The 25,759-nt window shown below is 49.2% G+C and overlaps 1 protein-coding gene across 1 annotated transcript in view; it reads right to left on the bottom strand.

Moving 5' to 3' along the window:
• SLC35B1 (solute carrier family 35 member B1) overlaps nucleotides 1–23,626 on the bottom strand; it is a 117,345-nt gene extending 93,719 nt beyond the window's left edge. Inside the window, exons 1-3 of the mRNA XM_063959879.1 lie at nucleotides 23,189–23,626; nucleotides 16,645–16,748; nucleotides 9,594–9,727 (exon numbers count right to left, since the gene is read on the bottom strand). Coding sequence (XP_063815949.1) covers nucleotides 9,594–9,727; nucleotides 16,645–16,748; nucleotides 23,189–23,355 — 405 coding nt within the window. The 5' untranslated portion in view covers nucleotides 23,356–23,626. The remainder of the gene's footprint in view (nucleotides 1–9,593; nucleotides 9,728–16,644; nucleotides 16,749–23,188) is intronic.
• Nucleotides 23,627–25,759: the final 2,133 nt, after the last annotated feature.

Raw genomic sequence — 25,759 nt, forward strand, 5'->3', positions numbered from 1 at the left:
CCTGAGAAGGCAGTGCCACCTTTTTGGACAAGTGTGTCAGCGCCTTGTCTACTTTAGGCGAAGATTCCCAGCGTATCCTATCAGTTTGTGGAAAAGGATACGCCATAAGAATCCTTTTGGGAACTTGTGGTCTCCTATCCGGAGATTCCCAAGCCTTTTCGCACAATTCACTTAGTTCAAATGAGGATGTAAAGGTGACTTCAGGCTTTTTCCCTTTATACATGTGTACCCTCGTGTCAGGGACCGGGGGTTCTTCAGTAATATGCAAAACCTCTTTAATGGCAATAATCATGTACCGAATACCTTTTGCCACCTTCGGCTGTAATTTTGCATCTTCATAGTCGACACTAGAGTCAGTATCTGTGTCATCGATCTGGGATATGGTGCGCTTCTGAGACCCCGAAGGGCCTGGCGCCACAGGGACAGGCATGGACTGGCTACCTGACTGATCCCTAGCTTCTGCCTCGTCTAACCTTTTATGCAATAGATTAACATTTGCATTCAAGACACTCAGCATTTCCACCCATTCCGGTGTCGGCATTGCCGACAGCGACATGACTTCAAGCACTCCCCCTCCACATTAAGCGAGCCTTCCTCGTCAAACATGTCGACACACGCGTACCGACACACTTCACACACACACAGGGAACCCCTTTCCTGAAGACAGTATCCCTGTCAAGGCCCTTTGGAGAGACAGAGAGAGAGTATGCCAGCACACACCCAAGCGCAATGATCCTGGAGACCAACACAAAATGTTTTTCCCCAGCAGCGCTGTATAATATGTTATCCGCCAATTATGTGCCCCCCCCCTCTCTTTTAAACACCCCTTCACCGTGTGTAAGCAGGGGAGAGTCCGGGGAGCTTCCTCTCAGCGTTGCTGTGGAGAGAAAATGGCGCTGGTGAGTGCTGAGGGAGAAGCCCCGCCCCCTCGGTGGCAGGCTTCTGTCCCGCTCAAACTTACAAAAATATGGCGGGGGCTCTTTTATATACATGTACAGTGCCCACCTGTACATGTATATTGTCTTTCGCCATAAGAGGTGTTTATATTGCTGCCCAGGGCGCGCCCCCCCCCCCCCCCCCCCCTGCGCCCTGCACCCTTACAGTGACCGGAGTGTGTGAGGTGTATGGGAGCAATGACGCACAGCTGCAGTGCTGTGCGTTACCTCCGTGAAGCTGAAGGCGTCTGCCGCCTTCTGTACTTCTAGCTCTGTGAGGAGAACGGCGGCGCGGCTCCGGGGGTGGACGCCCAGTAAGAACCTGCGTTCACCCCCTCTGGAGCTAATGGTGTCCAGTAGCCGAGGAAGCAGAGCCTATCTTAGACAAGAAGGTCTGCTCCTCTCTCCTCAGTCCCTCGATGCAGGGAGCCTGTTGCCAGCAGTGCTCCCTGTGAAAAAGAAGAAAAAGTAGAGAGAAAAATCCAAACAAAAATGCTTTTAGGCAGAGAACTCAGGAGAGCTCTCTGCAGTGCACCCATCCTGCTCTGGGCACAGTGTAAAACTGAGGTCTGGAGGAGGGGCATAGAGGGAGGAGCCAGTGCACACCCAGAGTCCAAAGCTTTCTTAAAGTGCCCTAATTCCTGCGGAGCTCGTCTATTCCCCATGGTCCTTACGGAGTCCCAGCATCCTCAAGGACGTTAGAGAAAATTTATTTTTTCCCCTCAAAATTCTACACACAATACCCCATAATGACAACATGAAAACAGTTTTTGGCCTGATTAGTGGATTGCTGCAGAGATGGTTGTCCTTCTGGAAGGGTCTCCTCTCTCCACAGAGGAATGCTGTAGCTCTGGCAGAGTGACCATCAGGTTCTAGGGCCTCCCTGACTAGTGCTCTTCTCCCCGATCGCTCAGTTTAGACCGCCGGTCAGCTCTAGGAAGAGTTCTGGTGGTTCTGAACTTCTTTCGTTTACGGATGATGGAGGCCACGGTGCTCATTGGGACCTTCAAAGCAGCAGATATTTTTCTGTACCCTTCCCCAGATTTGTGCCTTGAGACAATCCTGTCTCTGAGGTCTACAGACAATTCCTTTGACTTCATGCTTGGTTTGTGCTCAGACATGCACTGTCAAGTGTAGGACCTTATATAGACAGATGTGTGCCTTTCCAAATCATGTCCTATCAACTGAATTTACCACAGGTGGACTCCAATTAAGCTGCAGGAACATCTCAAGGATGATCAGTGGAAACAGGATGCACCTGAGCTTAATTTTGAGCTTCATGGCAAAGGCTGGGAATACTTATGTACATGTGATTTATTAGTTTTTTTATTTTTAATAAATTAGCAAAAATCTAATAAACAAAAAAGAAGATTTTACTTACCGGTAAATCTATTTCTCGTAGTCCGTAGTGGATGCTGGGGACTCCGTAAGGACCATGGGGAATAGACGGGCTCTGCAGGAGACAGGGCACTTTAAGAAAGAATTTGGATACTGGTGTGCTCTGGCTCCCTCCCTCTATGTCCATCCTCCAGACCTCAGTTAAAGAAACTGTGCCCGGAAGAGCTGACAGTACAAGGAAAGGATTTTGGAATCCAGGGCAAGACTCAAACCAGTCACACCAATCACACCGTATAGCTTGTGATAAACTTACCCAGTTAACAGTATGAATAACAATGGAGCATCAGATCAACCCTGGTGCAACCAACATAACCCTTATTTAAGCAATAACTATATACAAGTATTGCAGAAGAAGTCCGCACTTGGGACGGGCGCCCAGCATCCACTACGGACTACGAGAAATAGATTTACCGGTAAGTAAAATCTTATTTTCTCTAACGTCCTAGTGGATGCTGGGGACTCCGTAAGGACCATGGGGATTATACCAAAGCTCCCAAACGGGCGGGAGAGTGCGGATGACTCTGCAGCACCGAATGAGCAAACACAAGTTCCTCCTCAGCCAGGGTACCAAGCTTGTAGAACTGCAAAAGTGTTTGAACCTGACCAAGTAGCCGCTCGGCACAGCTGTAATGCAGAGACCCCTCGGGCAGCCGCCCAAGAAGAGCCCACCTTCCTAGTGGAATGGGCCTTAACTGATTTTGGCAGCGGCAATCCAGCCGCAGAATGAGCCTGCTGAATCGTATTACAGATCCAGCGAGCAATAGTTTGCTTTGAAGCAGGAGCACCAAGCTTGTTGGAAGCATACAGGATAAACAAAGATTCTGTTTTCCTGACCCTAGCCGTTCTGGCTACATAAACCTTCAAAGCCCTGACCACATCAATTAACTCGGAATCCTCCAAGTCACGAGTAGCCACAGGCACCACAATGGGTTGGTTCATATGAAAGGATGACGCCACTTTTGGCAGAAATTGTGGACGGGTCCGCAATTCTGCCCTGTCCATATGGAAAACCAGATAGGGGCTTTTATGTGACAAAGCCGCTAATTCTGACACACGCCTAGCTGAAGCCAAGGCTAATAGCATGACCACCTTCCAGGTGAGAAATTTTAATTCCACGGTTTTGAGAGGCTCAAACCAGTGTGATTTCAGGAAACTCAACACCACGTTAAGATCCCAAGGTGCCACTGGAGACACAAAAGGAGGCTGAATATGCAGCACTCCCTTTACAAACGTCTGGACTTCAGGAAGAGAAGCCAGTTCTTTTTGAAAGAAAATGGATAGGGCCAAAATCTGGACCTTAATGGAACCCAATTTTAGGCCCAAAGTCACTCCCGACTGTAGGAAGTGAAGGAAACGGCCCAGCTGGAATTTCTCCGTAGGGGCATTCCTGGCCTCACACCAAGCAACATATTTTCGCCATATACGGTGATAATGTTTAGCCGTCACGTCCTTCCTAGCCTTTATCAGCGTAGGAATAACCTCATCCGGAATGCCTTTTTCTGCTAGGATCCGGCGTTCAACCGCCATGCCGTCAAACGCAGCCGCGGTAAGTCTTGTAACAGACATGGTCCCTGTTGCAACAGGTCCTGTCTTAGAGGCAGAGGCCATGGGTCCTCTGTGAGCATTTCTTGCAACTCTGGATACCAAGTCCTTCTTGGCCAATCTGGAACAATGAGTATTGTTCTCACTCCTCTTTTTCTTATGATTCTCAGCACCTTGGGTATGAGAGGAAGAGGAGGAAATACATAAACCGACTGGAACACCCATGGTGTCACTAGTGCGTCTACAGCTATCGCCTGAGGGTCTCTTGACCTGGCGCAATACCTCTGTAGCTTTTTGTTGAGGCGGGATGCCATCATGTCCACCTGTGGCAGTTCCCACCGACTTGCAATCTGCGCGAAGACTTCTTGATGAAGTCCTCACTCTCCCGGGTGGAGGTCGTGCCTGCTGAGGAAGTCTGCTTCCCGGAATGAACACTGCTGACAGTGCTCTTACGTGATTCTCCGCCCAGCGAAGAATTCTGGTGGCTTCCGCCATCGCCACCCTGCTCCTTGTGCCGCCTTGGCGGTTTATATGAGCCACTGCGGTGATGTTGTCTGACTGAATCAGCACCGAATGGTCGCAAAGCAGGGTCTCCGCTTGACTTAGGGCGTTGTATATGGCCCTTAGTTCCAGAATATTGATGTGAAGGCAAGTCTCCTGACTTGACCACAGACCTTGGAAAGTTCTTCCCTGCGTGACTGCCCCCCACCCTCGGAGGCTTGCATCCGTGGTCACCAGAACCCAGTCCTGAATGCCGAATCTGCGGCCCTCGAAAAGGTGAGCACTCTGCAGCCACCACAGAAGAGACACCCTGGCCCTGGGGGATAGGGTGATCAGCCGATGCATCTGTAGATGTGATCCGGACCACTTGTCCAACAGATCCCATTGAAAGGTCCTCGCATGGAACCTGCCGAAGGGAATGGCCTCGTACGAGACCATCTTTCCCAGGACTCGCGTGCAGTGATGCACCGACACTTGTCTTGGTTTTAAGAGGTCTCTGACCAGTGTCATGAGTTCCTGCGCCTTCTCCGTCGGGAGAAAAACCTTCTTCTGGTCTGTGTCCAGAATCATGCCCAGGAAGGGCAGACACGTCGTAGGAATCAGCTGCGACTTTGGAATATTTAGAATCCAGCCGTGCTGCTGTAACACTTCCCGAGAGTGTGCTACACTGATCAGCAACTGCTCCCTGGACCTCGCCTTGATGAGGAGATCGTCCAAGTATGGGATAATTGTGACCCCCTGCTTTCGCAGGAGCACCATCATTTCCGCCATCACCTTGGTAAATATTCTTGGTGCCGTGGAGAGACCAAACGGCAACGTCTGGAATTGGTAATGACAATCCTGTACCACAAATCTGAGGTACGCCTGATGAGGTGGATAAATGGGGACATGAAGGTAAGCATCCTTTATGTCCAGAGACACCATAAAATCCCCCCCTTCCAGGCTTGCGATGACCGCTCTGAGCGATTCCATCTTGAACTTGAACCTTTTCAGGTATATGTTCAGGGATTTTAAATTCAATATGGGTCTGACCGAACCGTCCGGTTTCGGTACCACAAACATGGTCGAATAATAACCCTTTCCTTGTTGAAGGAGGGGAACCTTGACCACCACCTGCTGAAGATACAATTTGTGAATTGCAGCTAACACTATTTCCCTCTCTAAGGGGGAAGCTGGCAGGGCCGATTTGAGGTATCGGTGAGGGGGCATCTCCTCGAATTCCAGCTTGTATCCCTGAGACACAATCTCTATAGCCCAGGGATCCACATGGGAGTGAACCCACTTGTGGCTGAAATTTCGGAGACGCGCCCCCACCGGGCCTGGCTCCGCCTGTGGAGCCCCAGCGTCATGCGGTGGATTTAGTGGAAGCCGGGGAGGACTTTTGTTCCTGGGAACTAGCTGTATTGTGCATCTTCTTTCCTCTACCCCTGCCTCTGGCCAGAAAGGACGCACCTCGGACTTTCATGCCTTTTTGTGATCGAAAGGACTGCATTTGGTAATACGGTGCTTTCTTAGGCTGTGAGGGAACATATGGCAAAAAAATTTACTTTCCAGCAGTAGCTGTGGAGACCAGGTCCGAGAGACCGTCCCCAAACAATTCCTCGCCCTTGTAAGGTAAAACCTCCATGTGCCTTTTTGAGTCGGCATCACCTGTCCATTGCCGAGTCCACAGGACCCTTCTGGCAGAAAATCGACATTGTATTTATTCTAGAGTCCAGTAGGCTAATGTCTCTTTGAGCATCTCTCATATATAGGACAGCGTCTTTTATATGCCCCAGGGTCATTAATATAGTATCCTTATCCAAGGTATCAAGCTCCTCAGATAAGGTATCTGTCCATGCTGCTACCGCACTACACATCCAGGCCGACGTAATCGCCGGCCTTAGTAAGGTACCCGAATGTGTATAAATAGACTTCAGGATACCCTCCTGCTTTCTATCCGCAGCATCTTTTAGGGTGGCCGTATCCTGTGACGGCAGGGCTACCCTCTTGGATAAGCGTGTGAGAGCTTTGTCCACCCTAGGGGAGGATTCCCAGCGTAACCTGTCCGTTGGCGGGAAAGGATACGCCATAAGCATCCGTTTGGAAATCTGCAGTTTTCTATCTGGAGATTCCTAAGCCTTTTCACATAACTCATGTGAAGGGGGAAAGGTCACCTCTTGCCTTTTTTCCCCATACATATAAACCCTCGTCAGGGACTGGGGTTTCCTCTGTGATGTGCAACACATCTTTCATTGATATAATCATGTAACGGATGGCTTTTGCTATTTTAGGCTGCAACTTTGCATTATCGCCATCGACACTGGAGTCAGAATCCGTGTCGATATCTGTGTCAACAATTTGAGATAGTGGGCGCTTCTGAGACCCTGACGGCCTCTGCGACATAGGATCAGGCATGGGCTGAGACCCCGTCTGTCCCAAAGCTTCAGCTTTATCCAACCTATTATGCAAGGAAGTAACATTATCATTTAAAACCTTCCACATATCCATCCAATCGGGTGTCGGCGCCGTCCCCACATTCATTTGTTCCCGCTCTGTTTCCACATAGCCTTCCTCGTCAAACATGCCTACACAAACGTACCGACACACCACACACACAGGGGATGCTCTATTTGAAGACAGTTCCCCCACAAGGCCCTTTGGAGAAACAGAGAGAGAGTATGCCAGCACACACCCCAGCGCTATATGTCCCAGGAATCACACAGTAACTTAGTGTTAACCCAGTAGCTGCTGTATATACTGTTTTTGCGCCAAATTTATGTGCCCCCCCCTCTCTTTTTACCCTCTTCTACCGTGACTCTGCAGGGGAAAGCCTGGGGAGCTTCCTCTTAGCGGAGCTGTGGAGAGAAAATGGCGCTGGTGAGTGCTGAGGAAGAAGCCCCGCCCCTCAGCGGCGGGCTTCTGTCCCGCGTTTTAGTGTAAAAATATGGCGGGGGCCCATGCATATATACAGTGCCCAACTGTATATATGCCCCTTTTGCCAAGAGGTCTCTAATTGCTGCCCAGGGCACCCCCCCCTGCGCCCTGCACCCTACAGTGACCGGAGTATGTTGGTTTAGTGTGGGAGCAATGGCGCACAGCTGCAGTGCTGCGCGATACCTCATATGAAGACTGAAGTCTTCTGCCGCCGATTTCGAAGTCTTCTTGCTTCTGTCACCGGCTTCTGTCTTCCGGCTCTGCGAGGGGGACGGCGGCGCGGCTCCGGGATCGGACGACCAAGGGTGCGATCCTGTGTACGATCCCTCTGGAGCTAATGGTGTCCAGTAGCCTAAGAAGCAGGACCTATCTTCAGTGAGTAGGGCTGCTTCTCTCCCCTCAGTCCCAAGTAGCAGAGAGTCTGTTGCCAGCAGATCTCTCTGAAAATAAAAAAAAACCTAACAAAATACTTTTTTAGCAAGCTCAGGAGAGCTCACTAAGTAGCACCCAGCTCGTCCGGGCACAGATTCAAACTGAGGTCTGGAAGAGGGACATAGAGGGAGGAGCCAGAGCACACCAGTATCCAAATTCTTTCTTAAAGTGCCCTGTCTCCTGCGGAGCCCGTCTATTCCCCATGGTCCTTACGGAGTCCCCAGCATCCACTAGGACGTTAGAGAAACCAAAAAAAAAACAACTTTTTTTCAACGTTGTCATTATGGGGTATTGTGTGTAGAATTTTGAGGTAAAAAATATTTTTTTTTCCATTTTGGAATAAGGCCGTAACATAACAAAATGTGTAAAAAGTGAAGCCCTGTGAATACTTTTCAGATGCACTGTATATTTGCAGCCTGGCAATAGGGCTCTGAAACGTCCAGAAACATTGCTTATATGTCTTGCATTAGATGATGCATCTTTCTAAACCCTGAAAGTACCATGCTGTGTTTTTTGTTCTACGTTTGCAGATTTACCTTTAGGATTAGCATTATAAATTCACCCTAAATAAGTAACAAGGAGCGCTCTAGATTAAAAATAGAATAACATAACATTAAAAAATAATTTCTTTAAAAACAAATGCTTTCAGAATAGCAATATTAAACCACAAGCAGTTGCCGTAAACATAGGGTTAATACCCTTATTATCGATATGACTGAACTGAGTCCAGAGAAAAATGGTTTTCATAACAGTCAATCATAAGCAAACCTGGATAAAAACTCACAGATGCAACTTCCAAGTTGTTACTGATGATAAACGGGTACGCTATGCTATTACCCCTGATTTATACACCGTTCTCACCCACAGGACTTGGTTTGGCCGTCCGCATTCAGTTGCGTAACAAGAAGGGTAACAAGTTGCATCTGTGAGTTACACAAAGTTACTTATTTTTCTTGTACCGGTACCCCGCAGTTTGACGTATCCAGACAAGCCTAACAAAATGACGATGCGTAGCCAGCTCATCCCAGCACTGGTAAGTGCATACACACTTGTCAATGCAGGAACGATGGAGAATGCCATGATGCTAGTGATGTTTCTGGTTGACCCTGCAGCAGGGCCGATCAGAAGACATCGCTAACGACTGCAGAAGTGCCCAAATCACAAATAGACACTGAACAATCCTGCCAATGTACGATTTGGCCAGAAACAACATATCAGTCAGAGAATGCTCTAGTGTGTACTGGGCCATAGCCTGCTTAACTGAGGAATTTCACACTCCTCTCCTCATTCCTTCACTGTGGGACAAATGTGCACTTACCGGTAAGTGAATTAGGGTGCGCGCAGGGTGCCACACACCCTAACACCTGCTCACTTCCCTATGGCTAGTAAAGCTGCACCAATGTCAGCGGTATATAACAAAGATAAAAGTCTGGCCAATAAGATTAAAGTAGTCCCTACAAGAGCAACCAAAATTCTCCAGAAGGCCCCCACATTCAGAGTAGGTTGTTTCTGAATCCCGATCACTATAAAGAGTACTCCCTACAGGAGAACCCCAGACTCATTTAAATAAAGCATATTTTATCTACAGTAATTACGCCTTCTCCATCATCATTAGCCATACACACCAATTACATATACAAAATCCCCATACATTGTACCTATAATTACTAATAGACACATCTAAGGTGAAAGCGCTTCACCAACCATATACCAGTAAAGGAAAAATAGTACCAGTACACTGAAAAATAGCCGTTTTGAGTTTTCCAGTCAATTACGTATTTTTTTTTATTTCCTACAGAAACATAAGCAGTACATATCCATTTGCATGGACATTATATGGGGGGGGGGGGGGTATAGGTTTGGTCTCACCTGTGTGGGGTAGTTGACATACTGGAGTGCTGAGTTACTGGACACCATGGCTCCTACGTAGGATAGTGAGCATGCCGCATAGAGCCAGCTCTGTGTGCGGTCTGCCTTACCCTTTGTATCGAAGAAACCGATCACTGTAACAACACAATGGTTTATTTTTAGGACAATGCTGCTAGTACCAGAAAATGCTTTACATGAAGTAAACCAAAAGAGTAGTGTGCTAGGACTAATGATGCATGTAGATATTATCGCCCCCTTCTCTCTAATAAATCAAAAGTTACTCACTAAGCAAGAAAAAGACTACAAAGACGAAAGCCTAAAATAAGAGTTATGATAGACTTACCATGGTTAAGGTTCCACAGGATTACCATGGGAACAGTTAAAGCTTTTCGGTACCAGAATGCACTGGGTCTTCCTCACCTATAACCCCTCCCCAGCCCCAGGCCATTCAGTTTAGTAAACAAACCCAAGGCAGGAGCACAACAGACGAGAAGGAAGTATGGAACATTCAAGAAACACAACTCATATCAGAAGAGGAGAACTAGTGACCATATAATAGTAATACCCACAAGCTAGGTGCATCATAAGAGCTCTTTGGAGCCTACGGAACTCGAAGAAATAGAGTTAACCGTGGTAAGTCTACTATAACTCTCATTTTATTCTCCAGAGTCCATAGGCTCCACAGGATTACCATGGGAATGTCCTAAAGCAGTATCCCCTAAGGGAGGGGACGCTCCTGAGCAGAACGGAGAACCCGTCTCCCAAATGCAGCATCCTGGGAGGCAAAAGGTATTGAACGAATAGAAACATAGGACAGTATTGACGGAAGACCATGTGGCTATTCTGCATAACTGTTCAGCAGATGCTCTACGACTAGACACCCCTGAAGGCCCCACAGACCTAGTGGAATGAGCCTTCAACACCGTAGGAACAGGTAAATCCCCTTCCATGTATGCTTCCGCAATGGTCATTCAAAGCCATCAAGCCAAGGTCTGCTTGTTAGCAGGCCATCCTCTTTTGTAAAAAACGTACAAAACAAAAAGAGCATCAGATTTGCGAATAGTTTGCTCCACATAAATCTGAAGTGCTCATACCACATCCAACTATACATCACTTGTGGTAGGGTTTGGAGATTGAAAGGCCGGAACCACAATCTCTTCATTGATATGAAACTTGGAGACCACCCTAGGAAGGTATACAAACCTAGTCTTGACGACAGCTCTGTCTGAATAAAAATCAAAAAAGGAGAGCGATAAGAAAGCGCCACTAAATCAGACACTCTACGAGCAGAGGCAATAGCCACGAGGAAGAGAGGTCTTTTCCGTCAGCCACTTTAAATACACAGAGTCCAATGGTTCAAACGGGGCTGCCTGTAACGCCTGTAGAACCAAAAGACATGTCTCACAGCGCCACCGATGGGGCAAATGGAGGCTGAATACACAGGACCCCCTGAAAAAGTCCCGATATCTGGCAGAGAAGCAATCTTTCTCAGGTATCACACGGACAGGGCAGATACCTGTACCTAGAGGGACCCTAGTCAAAGACCTAAATCCAAACCTGCTTGAAGGAAAGCAAGTACTCTTGCCACTCTGAAAGTTGAAGGATTGTAGTTATTCTGTGAAGACCAGTGGAAATAAGTGTGACAAATCCTGTAATAAATCCTTGCTGAAGCACTTAGATTTTAAAAGGGATGTCTCAAGAGCCACGCCGTCAAAGGGTATCCGGACTCCAGGTCGACAGCACAAAGGTCGACACACCTTAGGTCGACGCCAATTGGTCGACACACCTTAGGTCGACATTGACAAAAGGTCGACATGGACAAGGTCGACATGGAAAAAGGTCGACATGAGTTTTTCACGATTTTTTTCTTTTTTTGAACCTTTTCATACTTAACGATCCACGTGGACTGCGATTGGAACGGTAAAGTGTGCCGAGCGAAGCGGTAGCGGAGCGAAGGACCATGCCCGAAGAATGGCGAGCGAAGCAAGCCATGCGAGGGGATGCGGTGCACTAATTGGGGTTCCCGGTCACTCTACGAAGAAAACGACACCAAAAAAACATAAAAAAAAACTCATGTCGACCTTTTGTCCATGTCGACCTTGGTCCTGTCGACCTTTTGTCCATGTCGACCTAAGGTGTGTCGACCAATTGGCGTCGACCTTAGGTGTGTCGACCTTTGTGCTGTCGACCCTCAGTCCCAGACCCCCGTCAAAGACAGCCGAGCCAGATCTTGGTTGTAAACTGCGACCCTGTGCTAAAAAATCCTGCCTTAAAGACAGTCTGAGAGGAGTGTCGACTTACAGACCTTGCAGTCTGCAAACCAAAGATGCCTCGGCCAGTCTGGAGCTGAGAAGCATTGTGCCTCCCTACTTCTTGAACTTGCGCAGCAGCCACGGAAGAAGTAAATCTGGAGGGAAGATACATACCATATTGAAGTTCCACCGCACTGCTAGAGCGTCTACGAAGGTGGCTGCGAGATCCCTGGTCCCGGACCCGTATACTGGCAGTTTGTGATTGTGGCCTGATGCCACAAGACCCACCTCTGGACGACCCTACCTGTCCACTAGATTCTGAAAGACCTCTGTATGTAGAGCCCACTCTCCCGAGTGTATATCCTGGTGGCTTAGGTAGTCCGCTTCACAGTTGAAAACTCCTGTGATGAACACTGCCGATACTGCTGGAAGATGACGCTCTGCCCAAGTGAAGATGTGTCACCTCATGGCAGCTAAATTTTGCATGCCTCCCTGATGGTTGAAGTAAGCTACTGTAGTCGCGTTGCCCGATTAGACCTGCACTGGCCAAACCTGAAAAAGGTTCTGCACCAGACTGAGTCCGCGGATTGAATCCGTGGTGAGTAGAACCCAATCAGATCCAAAATAGATGGCCTTTGTCCAGGTGGGACGTCTGATGCCACCATGAGAGTGAAAGCCGAACCTCCAGAGACACCACCATTGTCTGGGCTCTGAGAAGATGACGCTGTCCATCCCAAAGTGACAGGATCACGCGTTACCAACGTCTGGAGTGAAATTGGGCGTATTCCACAATGTTGAAGGTGGAGGCCATGGACCCCAGTACCTGCATGGCTGAGTGTGGGTGTATGGACACTCACTGGCATTGAAGAAAACTGTGCAGACGAGAGAGTAGTACAGTCCTCTTGTCTGCTGGCAGAAAAATCCTCTGAGCATGAGAATCTAAGATGGCTTCCAGAAGTAATATTCTTTGAGACGCAGCCAGGGAGGATTTCTTCCATTTGATAATCCAACCGTGCATCTGCAGACAGGCAATGATCAAACAAAGATGCTGCTGCAGAACCTCAGAGACCGAGTCAGGATCAGTAGATCGTCTAGGTAGTGGAAAATCCAAACTGCTTGATGCCCGAGACGTGCAGCCATGACTTCCATCATATAGTTAAAGAGCCCAGGGACGTAGAGATTCTGAAGGGCAGTGCCCGAAACAGATAATGCTGGTGAAGAATGGCAAACCTGAGGTAAAGCTGATGGATGGAATTGATAGGTACATGCAGGTATGCGTGTGTACCGATTGTCCAAAGAAGCCATAAAATCCACAGGCTCCAATGCAATGACAGTGGAACAGAAAGTTTCCATGCGAAACCTGGGTACTCGGACAAACTTGTTGAGAGCCCTGAGGTCGAACATGGGTCGAAAAGAGCCATTTGGTTTGCATGCCAGGAACAGTGTGGAGTAAAACCCTGTCCATTGTTGAAGTGACAGAACTGGCATTATGACTACTAACTGTAGAAGGGCATAAATGGCCTGATGCAGAGTCAATGCCCTGAGAGGATCTGCTGGAGGGGCCGTACAACAATAGAGCTGCAAATGACGTCTCTGAAAAGTAAGAATGTATCCGTGAGAGACCACTTCCTGCACCAAGGTGTCTGTGGTAGTCTGACCCCAGACCTCTGCAAACTGGAAAAGTCGGTCTCCCAGAAGGAGGCCGTTCCATCAGGCAGAGAGTCTGTCATCTGGTTTTGAAGCCGGATATCTGGCAGCCCAAGATTGCTTTATTCTTGGCTTACCCTTATAGGAACTGGACTGATTGGGAAAGGCCTGCCCCTTGTCTTTTCCCTGTGGCCGAAAGGACCTAAAACAATGGTAGCCAACCCTGGTCCTCGAGAGCTACCAACAGTTCACGTTTTCCAGCTCACCTGGCAGGTGCACATTACTAACGGTCACATTTTAAAAGAGGAGACCTGGAAAACGTGCACTGTTGGTAGCTCTTGAGGACCAGGGTTGGCTACCCCTGACCTAAAAGGATGATGCCTTGGTCTTAGAAGCCGCAGTCAAAGGCTACCTCCAGTGCGTCTACCCGGCCTTCAATGGCTTTTGCTACCCAAGCAGTAGCCATGGCGGGGCGAGTAATAGCACCTGCCTGAGAAAAAATGGGTTTGAGGAAATTCTCTATTTTCCTATCCTTTGCATCTTTAAGAGAGGATTTAGAAGGACTACGCCAGGCATATCCAAACTGCGGCCCTCCAGCTGTTGAGAAACTACACATCCCAGCATGCCCTGACACAGCTTTAGCATTCAGTGACAGCAAAACTGTGTCAGAGCATGCTGGGATATGTAGTTTCACAACAGCTGGAGGGCCACAGTTTGGACATGCCTAGACTAGGCAATGTAGAGCTTTTCACTAGCCGAGCTACAATGAGCATCTACAGAGGAGGGGGGGGGGGGGACTTCCCACGTCATACATTCTCCCTCTGGGAGAGGATATATAAAAGCCAGCTTTTTTTGGTAACTGAGGGGCAGATTTATTAAGCCTGGTGAAGTAATAAAGTAGAAGGTGATGAAGTGCAAGCCAATCAGATCCTAACTGTAATTTTTCAAACCCTGCCTGTGACATGGCAGTTACGATCTGATTGGCTGGTCCTTTATCACCTTCTACTTCATCACTTCACCGAGCTTAATAAATCTGCCCCTGAAACTTTTGGTTAGGAGTACTCCAGGCATCACACATGACTGATCTGACTGAGGTAACTACACCTTAATGAATCTCTGTTACTTCAAGATAGGACCCTTAGGCCTAGAAGATGGTTCCTCCTCCTTTGACTGCCCTGACTAAAGACAGGAATATAAACCTTAGTACACTGTTCTGGGCATGAACATAGTCTTCCTCCTGATTAGAATGTGCCTTAGAATTCAGGGCCTGTGCCAACTAAGATGAGAGTGTAACTCGTCTGGACGCTTTAACGGCCCCTGGTCTGTCGCTCTGTAACGTATCTTTAAAGGCAACTGACGTCTGCGCTACACTCTGGACAGACTGTGAAAACATGTCCATCAAAGGAGGTTGCATAGGTGTGGCCAACAAAGAAGCCCGAGACTGTTGAGGCATCCTCTGTTGAAGAGTCACAGTAGGCGTGGGCACGCATTCTGCGGAGTCTGTTTCTAGGACAGGTGCTAGAGTCACTGTACTGAGTATTGGTGCAGCATAACACCTCAAACAGAGACCATCTTGCATAAAATCCTGCAAGCCTACATTGACTGAGCAGGTCCTGCAAAAACCAGTATAGGAGCCCCAGACTACATCTTTTCTTTATAGGCATTACCTTTGGACATAGTTAAACACACATGCAGAGTGCAGCAACAACAACAATATGCAAATGTGACACCACTTACAAATTACAAGTAAAATGTGAGGTATAAAATAACCCTTAAACACCTGGTATTGGATATAGAATGTGAAAAACAGGGCTAGTATAATAATTACTGCAGAGTTTGAACACAAACAGCAGTAGCTAGCAACAAGTCTGGCACTGACTCAACTAGTCAAACCTCAAAGATTGGTAGGATAAGTGCTGTATAACCTTTCCCAGGGAAAGGTATACAGGGAGACTGGACGCAACCTCCTGAGACCTATAAAGCAAATACTGTCTGAGCATCTCAATAGAGATGGAGGAGGTTAGTATTTACAGCCCAGAAAGGGCAGGAATACTCTCAAAGAATCACGCCCTGGGCTGGGGGAGGGGCTACCAGGGAGAGCCTATCTCCTCTATGCTGATATCTCCACCCCAGTCTGCCACCTTACAAGCATCCCAGTGCTAGTATATATACACCCTGGTGGTCTAGCGGAAGACACAAGCAACCCAGTCCCCGCAATCAGCACCTCCAAAGCATCTCCAACTCTGGAGTCCTTGAACCGTCACTTACCTTCCCCCATTTTCCAGCTGTGGTCCTGTGCCCGGCAAAGCCGAAGCTAGCATATGCTTTACCGGCGTCCTCCAAAACACTGGACCTCGTGACAAGTGTCGTGGTGCCGACAGGAGTGATGAAGCTGCAGCACCGTTGTGAATCAGCCAACCGGCACTGCCAGCTCTGGTACATAAAAAAAAAGCTTGAGGCTGCATCAGCTGTGTCCTGTAAAAAAGGTGTATCTGGCTTCTGCCGTCACCAAAACAAAAACTGAATGGCCTGAAGCTGGGCAGGGGTTATAGGCGTGCCTTCTGGGACCGAAAAACTTTAACTCTTTGGTGCCCAATTCATTCCAAACCACAGATATCCTAGTGTTCACTCTAGGCTGTTTTAGCAGGGCGCAGCGCCCTGCCCGTTTTTTAGCAGGCAAAACCCGCCCTGCCCCTTTTGCGGCGCCCTGCTAGAACAGCCACCCGCTTCCTGCCCTCCCGGCGTGTATAGATAACGTGCGCATGCGCGCGGCATCCATTCACGCATTGGGAGAGAGCTGGGGGAAGCCCAGCACCGACGGAGGTGCTGGGCACGCCCCCAACAGTGACGTTGCCGGCCACAGACGCTCTCTATAGTAGTGTCTGTGGGCCGCACCGCCCCCTAAAATTACGTGGGTGTGGCCACGCCCCCTAATTTGCATGGCCACGCCCCCGTTTGCCATGCCCCTTTTCACTCCTAGAGTAAACACTAGATATCCCATGGTAATCCTGTGGAACCTATGGACCCTAAAGAAGAAATATATATTATACACTTTAAATATAAATATTTCTATGAACCATGAGGGGTTATCAAGGGTATACACAGTATCTTAACTTACAGCAATGATTATCTTTCAGCTAGATGATACTTACAAAACTTGGCAAATACAGCATTAATGATACACTGAACAAATACCAGTGACAGTGCATATCGAAACTTCTCCTTGTTTTCCCCCTCGCCATATGTCCCTCGTGTTCTACAAAAGAGAACCAAAGTCTTACTAAATAGCATGCTCTATAAGTTTCTCCACATCTACCAGCATGCCCTGCTAATTGTAGAATACTACTATAGCAAGCTGAAGCATGTAGTTCCATCACCACTACAAAGCCACAGATTGCCTACACTGCTACAAAAAAAGGAAAAACATACATGACATTTTAAAATGGTTCAGATATGTAATATAATAAGATTTTACTTACCGATAAATCTATTTCTCGTAGTCCGTAGTGGATGCTGGGACTCCGTAAGGACCATGGGGAATAGCGGCTCCGCAGGAGACAGGGCACAAAATAAAAGCTTAAGGATCAGGTGGTGTGCACTGGCTCCTCCCCCTATGACCCTCCTCCAAGCCTCAGTTAGGATACTGTGCCCGGACGAGCGTACATAATAAGGAAGGATATTGAATCCCGGGTAAGACTCATACCAGCCACACCAATCACACCGTACAACTTGTGATCTGAACCCAGTTAACAGTATGATAAACGCAAAGGAGCCTCTGAAAAGATGGCTCACAACAATAATAACCCGAATCTTTGTAACAATAACTATATACAAGTATTGCAGACAATCCGCACTAGGGATGGGCGCCCAGCATCCACTACGGACTACGAGAAATAGATTTATCGGTAAGTAAAATCTTATTTTCTCTGACGTCCTAGTGGATGCTGGGACTCCGTAAGGACCATGGGGATTATACCAAAGCTCCCAAACGGGCGGGAGAGTGCGGATGACTCTGCAGCACCGAATGAGAGAACTCCAGGTCCTCCTCAGCCAGGGTATCAAATTTGTAGAATTTAGCAAACGTGTTTGCCCCTGACCAAGTAGCTGCTCGGCAAAGTTGTAAAGCCGAGACCCCTCGGGCAGCCGCCCAAGATGAGCCCACTTTCCTTGTGGAATGGGCTTTTACTGATTTTGGCTGTGGCAATCCTGCCACTGAATGTGCAAGCTGAATTGTACTACAAATCCAACGAGCAATCGTCTGCTTAGAAGCAGGAGCACCCAGCTTGTTGGGTGCATACAGGATAAACAGCGAGTCAGATTTTCTGACTCCAGCCGTCCTGGAAACATATATTTTCAAGGCCCTGACAACGTCAAGCAACTTACTAAGTCCCTGGTAGCCGCAGGTACCACAATAGGTTGGTTCATGTGAAATGCAGAAACCACCTTAGGTAGAAATTGAGGACGAGTCCTCAATTCCGCCCTATCAGAATGAAAAATTAAGTAAGGGCTTTTATATGATAAAGCCGCCAATTCTGACACACGCCTGGCTGAAGCCAAGGCTAACAGCATCGACACCTTCCATGTGAGATATTTTAAGTCCACAGTGGAAAGTGGTTCAAACCAATGTGACTTTAGAAAACTCAACACCACATTGAGATCCCAAGGTGCCACTGGAGGCACAAAAGGAGGCTGTATGTGCAGCACCCCTTTTACAAATGTCTGAACTTCAGGTACTGAAGCCAGTTCTTTCTGGAAGAAAATCGACAGGGCCGAAATTTGAACCTTAATGGACCCTAATTTTAGGCCCATAGACAGTCCTGTTTGCAGGAAATGAAGGAAACGACCCAGTTGAAATTCCTCTGTAGGGGCCTTCTTGGCCTCACACCACGCAACATATTTACGCCAAATGCGGTGATAATGTTTTGCGGTTACGTCCTTCCTGGCTTTGACCAGAGTAGGGATGACTTCTTCTGGAATGCCTTTTTCCCTCAGGATCCGGCGTTCAACCGCCATGCCGTCAAACGCAGCCGCGGTAAGTCCTGGAACAGACAAGGCCCCTGCAGTAGCAGGTCCTTTCTTAGAGGTAGAGGCCACGGTTCGTCCGTGAGCATCTCTTGAAGTTCCGGGTACCAAGTCCGTCTTGGCCAATCCGGAACCACGAGTATAGTTCTTACTCCTCTCCTTCTTATGATTCTCAGTACTTTTGGTATGAGAGGCAGAGGAGGGAACACATACACTGACTGGTACACCCACGGCGTTACCAGAGCGTCCACTGCTATTGCCTGAGGGTCCCTTGACCTGGCGCAATATCTGTCCAGTTTTTTGTTTAGACGTGACGCCATCATGTCCACCTTTGGTTTTTCCCAACGGTTTACAATCAGGTGGAAGACTTCTGGGTGAAGTCCCCACTCTCCCGGGTGAAGGTCGTGTCTGCTGAGGAAGTCTGCTTCCCAGTTGTCCACTCCCGGAATGAATACTGCTGACAGTGCTATCACATGATTTTCCGCCCAGCGAAGAATCCTTGCAGCTTCTGCCATTGCCCTCCTGCTTCTCGTGCCGCCCTGTCTGTTTACGTGGGCGACTGACGTGATGTTGTCCGATTGGATCAACACCGCCTGACCCTGAAGCAGAGGTTTTGCTTGACTTAGGGCATTGTAAATGGCCCTTAGTTCCAGAATGTTTATATGAAGAGACGTTTCCAAGCTTGACCACAGGCCCTGGAAATTCCTTCCCTGTGTGACTGCTCCCCAGCCTCTCAGGCTGGCATCCGTGGTTACCAGGATCCAATCCTGAATGCCAAATCTGCGGCCCTCTAGTAGATGAGCACTCTGCAGCCACCACAGGAGAGACACCCTTGTCCTTGGCGACAGGGTTATCCGCTGATGCATCTGCAGATGCGATCCGGACCATTTGTCCAGTAGATCCCACTGAAATGTTCTTGCATGGAATCTTCCGAATGGAATCGCTTCGTAAGAAGCCACCATTTTCCCCAGGACCCTCGTGCACTGATGCACTGAGACCTGTCCTGGTTTTAGGAGGTTCCTGACTAGCTCGGATAACTCCCTGGCCTTCTCCTCCGGGAGAAACACCTTCTTCTGGACTGTGTCCAGAATCATTCCTAGGAACAGTAGACGTGTCGTTGGAATCAGCTGCGATTTTGGAATATTTAGAATCCACCCGTGCTGACGTAACACTACCTGAGATAGTGCTACTCCGACTTCTAACTGTTCCCTGGATCTTGCCCTTATCAGGAGATCGTCCAAGTAAGGGATAATTAAAATGCCTTTTCTTCGTAGAAGAATCATCATTTCGGCCAATACCTTGGTAAAGACCCGAGGTGCCGTGGACAATCCAAACGGCAGCGTCTGAAACTGATAATGACAGTTTTGTACTACAAACCTGAGGTACCCTTGGTGAGAAGGGTATATCGGGACGTGGAGATAAGCATCTTTGATGTCCAGAGACACCATATAGTCCCCTTCTTCCAGGTTTGCTATCACTGCTCTGAGTGACTCCATCTTGAATTTGAACCTTTTTATGTAAGTGTTCAAGGATTTCAGATTTAAAATTGGTCTCACCGAGCCGTCCGGCTTCGGTACCACAAACAGCGTGGAATAATACCCCTTTCCTTGTTGCAGGAGGGGTACCTTGATTATCACCTGCTGGGAATACAGCTTGTGAATGGCTTCCAAAACTGCCTCCCTGTCGGAGGGAGACTTTGGTAAAGCAGACTTCAGGAAACGACGAGGGGGAAACGCCTCGAATTCCAGTTTGTACCCCTGCGATACTACCTGTAGAATCCAGGGATCCACTTGCGAGTGAGCCCACTGCGCGTTGAAATTCTTGAGACGGGCCCCCACCATATCTGAGTCTGCTTGTAAAGCCCCAGCGTCATGCTGAAGACTTGGCAGAAGCAGGGGAGGGCTTCTGCTCCTGTGAAGCGGCTGCATGGTGCAGTCTTTTTCCTCTTCCTCTGCCCCGGGGCAGAAAAGAGTGGCCTTTTGCTCGCTTGTACTTATGGGAACGAAAGGACTGAGTTTGAAAAGACGGTGTCTTTTTCTGCTGATGTGGAGTGACCTGGGGTAAAAAGGTGGATTTTCCAGCCGTTGCCGTGGCCACCAGGTCCGATAGACCAGCCCCAAATAACTCCTCCCCTTTATACGGCAATACTTCCATGTGCCGTTTGGAATCCGCATCCCCTGACCACTGTCGCGTCCATAACGCTCTTCTGGCAGAGATGGACATAGCACTTACTCTTGATGCCAGGGTGCAAATATCCCTCTGTGCATCACGCATATATAGTAATGCATCCTTTAAATGTTCTATAGTTAACAAAATATTGTCCCTATCCAGGGTATCAATATTCTCGGTCAGGGACTCCGACCATGCGACTCCAGCACTGCACATCCAGGCTGAGGCGATTGCTGGTCGCAGTATAACACCAGTATGTGTGTATATACTTTTTAGGATATTTTCCAGCCTTCTATCAGCTGGTTCTTTTAGGGTAGCCGTATCAGGAGACGGTAACGCTACTTGTTTTGATAAACGTGTGAGCGCCTTATCTACCCTAGGGGGTGTTTCCCAACGCGCCCTAACCTCTGGCGGGAAAGGATATAATGCTAATAATTTTTTAGAAATTAGCTGTTTTTTATCGGGGGAAACCCACGCTTTTTCACACACCTCATTTATTTCCTCTGACTCAGGTAAAAATATTGGTAGTTTTTTCTCACCCCACATAATACCCTTCTTTGTGGTACTTGTAGTGTCAGAAAGGTTCAATGCCTCTTTCATTGCCGTGATCATGTAACGTGTGGCCCTACTGGACATTACGTTTGTCTCGTCACCGTCGACACTAGACTCAGTATCTGTGTCAGGGTCTGTGTCGACCCACTGAGGTAACGGGCGTTTTAGCGCCCCTGACGGTGTCTGAGACGCCTGGACAGGCACTAATTGATTTGCCGGCTGTCTCATGTCGTCAACAGTTTTTTGCAAATTGCTGACATTATCACTTAATTGTTTAAATACAATCATCCAGTCAGGTGTCGACTCCCTAGGGGGTGACATCACCAACACAGGCAACTGCTCCGCCTCCACATAATTTTCCTCCTCATACATGTCGACACACGCGTACCGACACACAGCACACACACCGGGAATGCTCTGATAGAGGACAGGACCCCACTTAGCCCTTTGGAGAGACAGAGGGAGAGTCTGCCAGCACACACCCAGCGCTATATATATATATATACAGGGATAACCTTATATAAGTGTTATTCCCTTATAGCTGCTGTTATTATCGTTATTTGCTGCCAAAAATGCCCCCCCTTCTCTTTTTTACCCTGATTCTGAAGCAGGACTGCAGGGGAGAGTCAGGGAGCCGTCCTTCCAGCGGAGCTGTGAGGGAAAATGGCGCTTGTGTGCTGAGGAGATAGACTCCGCCCCTTCACGACGTCCTTATCTCCCGCTTTTTTGTGTAAAATGGCAGGGGATTAAAATACATCCATATAGCCCAGGAGCTATATGTGATGTATTCTGTTTTGCCACCTAAGGTATTCTGTTATATTGCGTCTCAGGGCGCTCCCCCCCCAGCGCCCTGCACCCTCAGTGACCGGAGTGTGAAGTGTGCTGAGAGCAATGGCGCACAGCTGCGGTGCTGTGCGCTACCTTAGTCTGAAGACAGGATGTCTTCTGCCGCCGATTTCACCGGACCTCTTCGTCTCTTCTGGCTCTGTAAGGGGGACGGCGGCGCGGCTCCGGTGACCCATCCAGGCTGAACCAGTGATCGTCCCTCTGGAGCTAGTGTCCAGTAGCCTAAGAAACCCGATCCACTCTGCACTCAGGTGAGTCCGTTTCTTCTCCCCTTAGTCCCACGATGCAGTGAGCCTGTTGCCAGCAGGACTCACTGAAAATAAAAAAACCTAACTAAACTTTTATTCTAAGCAGCTCAGGAGAGCCACCTAGATTGCACCCTTCTCGGCCGGGCACAAAAATCTAACTGAGGCTTGGAGGAGGGTCATAGGGGGAGGAGCCAGTGCACACCACCTGATCCTTAAGCTTTTATTTTGTGCCCTGTCTCCTGCGGAGCCGCTATTCCCCATGGTCCTTACGGAGTCCCAGCATCCACTAGGACGTCAGAGAAATACAGGTTAGGTTACTATGGTTACGGGTTTAAGAATGTGTGTTACATTCCTAGCAAGTTGATATGTACCTAAATACAGATCATGCAATATCGTGCAGTGTTCTGCGTATATAGTTCAAAGGGTATGCAATGCAACAGGTGCAGACTCTCTCACTACAAGCTACGTGCAGGTGCAGCTGTATAATAGTTTAGGTGTGTGACAGTGTAGTGGTATAATAATATAGCTGTATGACAGTATAGCTGTTTGAGGGAACAGCGGTGTAGCTTTATAATAAATATAGCTGTGTGACAGTGTAGCCGTATTAGACTTACCATACTATCTTTTTAAAGCCGGACACATGAATTATACAGGTTCTGTGGCTGATTAAAATCAGGGGAAAGGCAGACTCGAAGTCAGCCAGCCACAGAACCTGTGTAATTCATGAGTGTTCCGGTTTAAAGGGAGAATAAGGTAAGGCTATGGTACAGTAGCTGTATGAGTGCAGACATATGTTCTCCCATACAACAGGTGTGTAATACCCAGTGATACACCGAGCAGCTGCAGAGCGGATACTCACATGGTCTCCTGTAAGATGCCATAGTAGAAGTAACATACAAAGACCCCCAGGAAGCAGACCAGGAGCCGCAGACCCCCGGGTCCCAGCACTCCTCCGGTGGCCATCTCGCCTCCTCCTGTCACCGGCACATCCAGCCGTATCTCTCGTTCTGCTGCCGGGGACCTCATACACAGCAAGCGTGACGAGACCCAAGAAGGACCCTGATCGGGCCTGCCCGCTGCACTGCCGGGATAGAGCAAACAACAAGACAAATTGGCTAATAGGCACAGGTGGCTGCCGGATCAGCCCGGGCTACAGGACCCCAGGCTCATGGCTGGGAGGAGTCACCCAAGAAGTCATCCATTCACTGCGACCCACGGGAGCTGCTCTCCCTGGCTGCTGCTGCTGCTGCTGCGCTGTCACTGCTGTGTGAGCGAGGGCGAAGGACCCTTCCTGGCGTCACGGTCACATGCCCAGAGCGGGAGGAGCTAAGCATCTCACTCATTCAGAGGTCTATGCATTAACATTATTTGTACATAAAATAATGTTAAAAAGTTCACATCATTTTAGTATCACCTGAATGTATTACAGGGCATTTGGAGCAGTTTTCATGAAAAACTGCTCCAAACCCTTTAATTCACTTTAATGGGAAATGTGATCTGTTGCCAAATTTACTAAAAAAAAAAATTTGAAAAAATACCACAGTGTGCCCTGTGATAATCTTGCCAGCTCAGGCTGGCGAGATCACAGGGCAGTACTGCGATCTGCACCCTTTTGCCCAGCTTTCTCTGCTCCTGGCAGAGAGAGCTGAGCGGGATCCGGCTCCAGAGATCAGCTATGTGTGTCCGATGGACACAAAAGCTGATCAAAGTGTAAAAAGAAAAAAGAAAAAAACCTGTCCAGGTAGCCGGTGTCCACTGCTCCGCTGCGCACTGCTGGGGGCCGGGTCCCCCATATGCTGCAATGTGACCCCGTGCAGTAAAGTGACGCTGCAAAGCGGCAGCGCACTTTACAGCACCGGGGGTCACCGCAGCACACAGGATCCGGCAGCCCAGCAGAAGCAGCGCGGACCGGCTCCTTGGACTGGGAGGTATATTGATCTGCTGGGGAAGGGGTCCGTGGCTCGTGGGAGTAGTCGCGACGGGGGGGGGGGGGGGCTCCGATGGGGGCGGCGCATGGCTAGTAGGACATTGGGGTATTTTTTCTGAAAAATACCCCGATGATTCTGCGAAGAGGCATCGCAGGGACAGAGCTGGAGCACAAGCTCTGTCCCTGCATGCGATAATTGATACATCCCTGCGATGTAATCAATTATCGCAGTGCGAGCTGGGGCGATTTTATCACCTGTCATCAGTGGCGTAACTACTGCCCCCGCAGTCCTCGCGGTGGCTTGGGGGCGAGGGGCTGCGGGGGCGCCACTGAGTTAGCGCAGATTGATATGCGGACGAGCGTCCGCATGTCAATCTGCGGTCTCCTTCCCTCCGCTGCTGTGTTGGAGGGACACGGAGGGCACAGCGCGCGCCTCTCCCGTGTCCCTCCTGGCTCTCCGGCCGGTCTAATAAAGGAAGTGCCTTTCGTGAGCTCTGATTGGCTCACGAACCGGCACTTCCTTTATTAGACCGGCCGGAGAGCCAGGAGGGACACGGGAGAGGCGCGCGCTATGCGCTCCGTGTCCCTCCAACACAAAGGAGCGGGGGGGGGGGGGGGAGCAGGCACTGAGGAGGGCATATGTGGCACTGTGGGGGAATATCTGGCACTGGGGGCATATACCTGGCACTGTGGGGGAATATCTGGCACTGGGGGCATATACCTGGCACTGTGGGGGAATATCTGGCACTGAGGGCATATACCTGGCACTGTGGGGGAATATCTGGCACTGGGGGGAGCAGGCACTGAGGGGGCATATGTGGCACTGTGGGGGAATATCTGGCACTGGGGGCATATACCTGGCACTGTGGGGAAATATCTGGCACTGGGGGGAGCAGGCACTGAGGAGGGCATATGTGGCACTGTGGGGGAATATCTGGCACTGGGGGCATATACCTGGCACTGTGGGGGAATATCTGGCACTGGGGGCATATACCTGGCACTGTGGGGGAATATCTGGCACTGGGGGGAGCAGGCACTGAGGGGGCATATGTGCACTGTGGGGGAATATCTGGCACTGGGGGCATATACCTGGCACTGTGGGGAAATATCTGGCACTGGGGGGAGCAGGCACTGAGGGGGCATATGTGGCACTGTGGGGGAATATCTGGCACTGGGGGCATATACCTGGCACTGTGGGGGAATATCTGGCACTGGGGAGAGCAGGCACAGAGGGGGCATATGTGGCACTGTGGGGGAATATCTGGCACTGGGGGCATATACCTGGCACTGTGGGGGAATATCTGGCACTGGGGGCATATACCTGGCACTGTGGGGGAATATCTGGCACTGGGGGGAGCAGGCACTGAGGGGGCATATGTGGCACTGTGGGGGAATATCTGGCACTGGGGGCATATACCTGGCACTGTGGGGGAATATCTGGCACTGGGGGGAGCAGGCACTAAGGGGGCATATGTTGCACTGTGGGGGAATATCTGGCACTGG

This window comes from Pseudophryne corroboree, chromosome 3 (assembly GCF_028390025.1).
Source record: "Pseudophryne corroboree isolate aPseCor3 chromosome 3, aPseCor3.hap2, whole genome shotgun sequence".
Lineage (NCBI taxonomy): Eukaryota > Metazoa > Chordata > Amphibia > Anura > Myobatrachidae > Pseudophryne > Pseudophryne corroboree.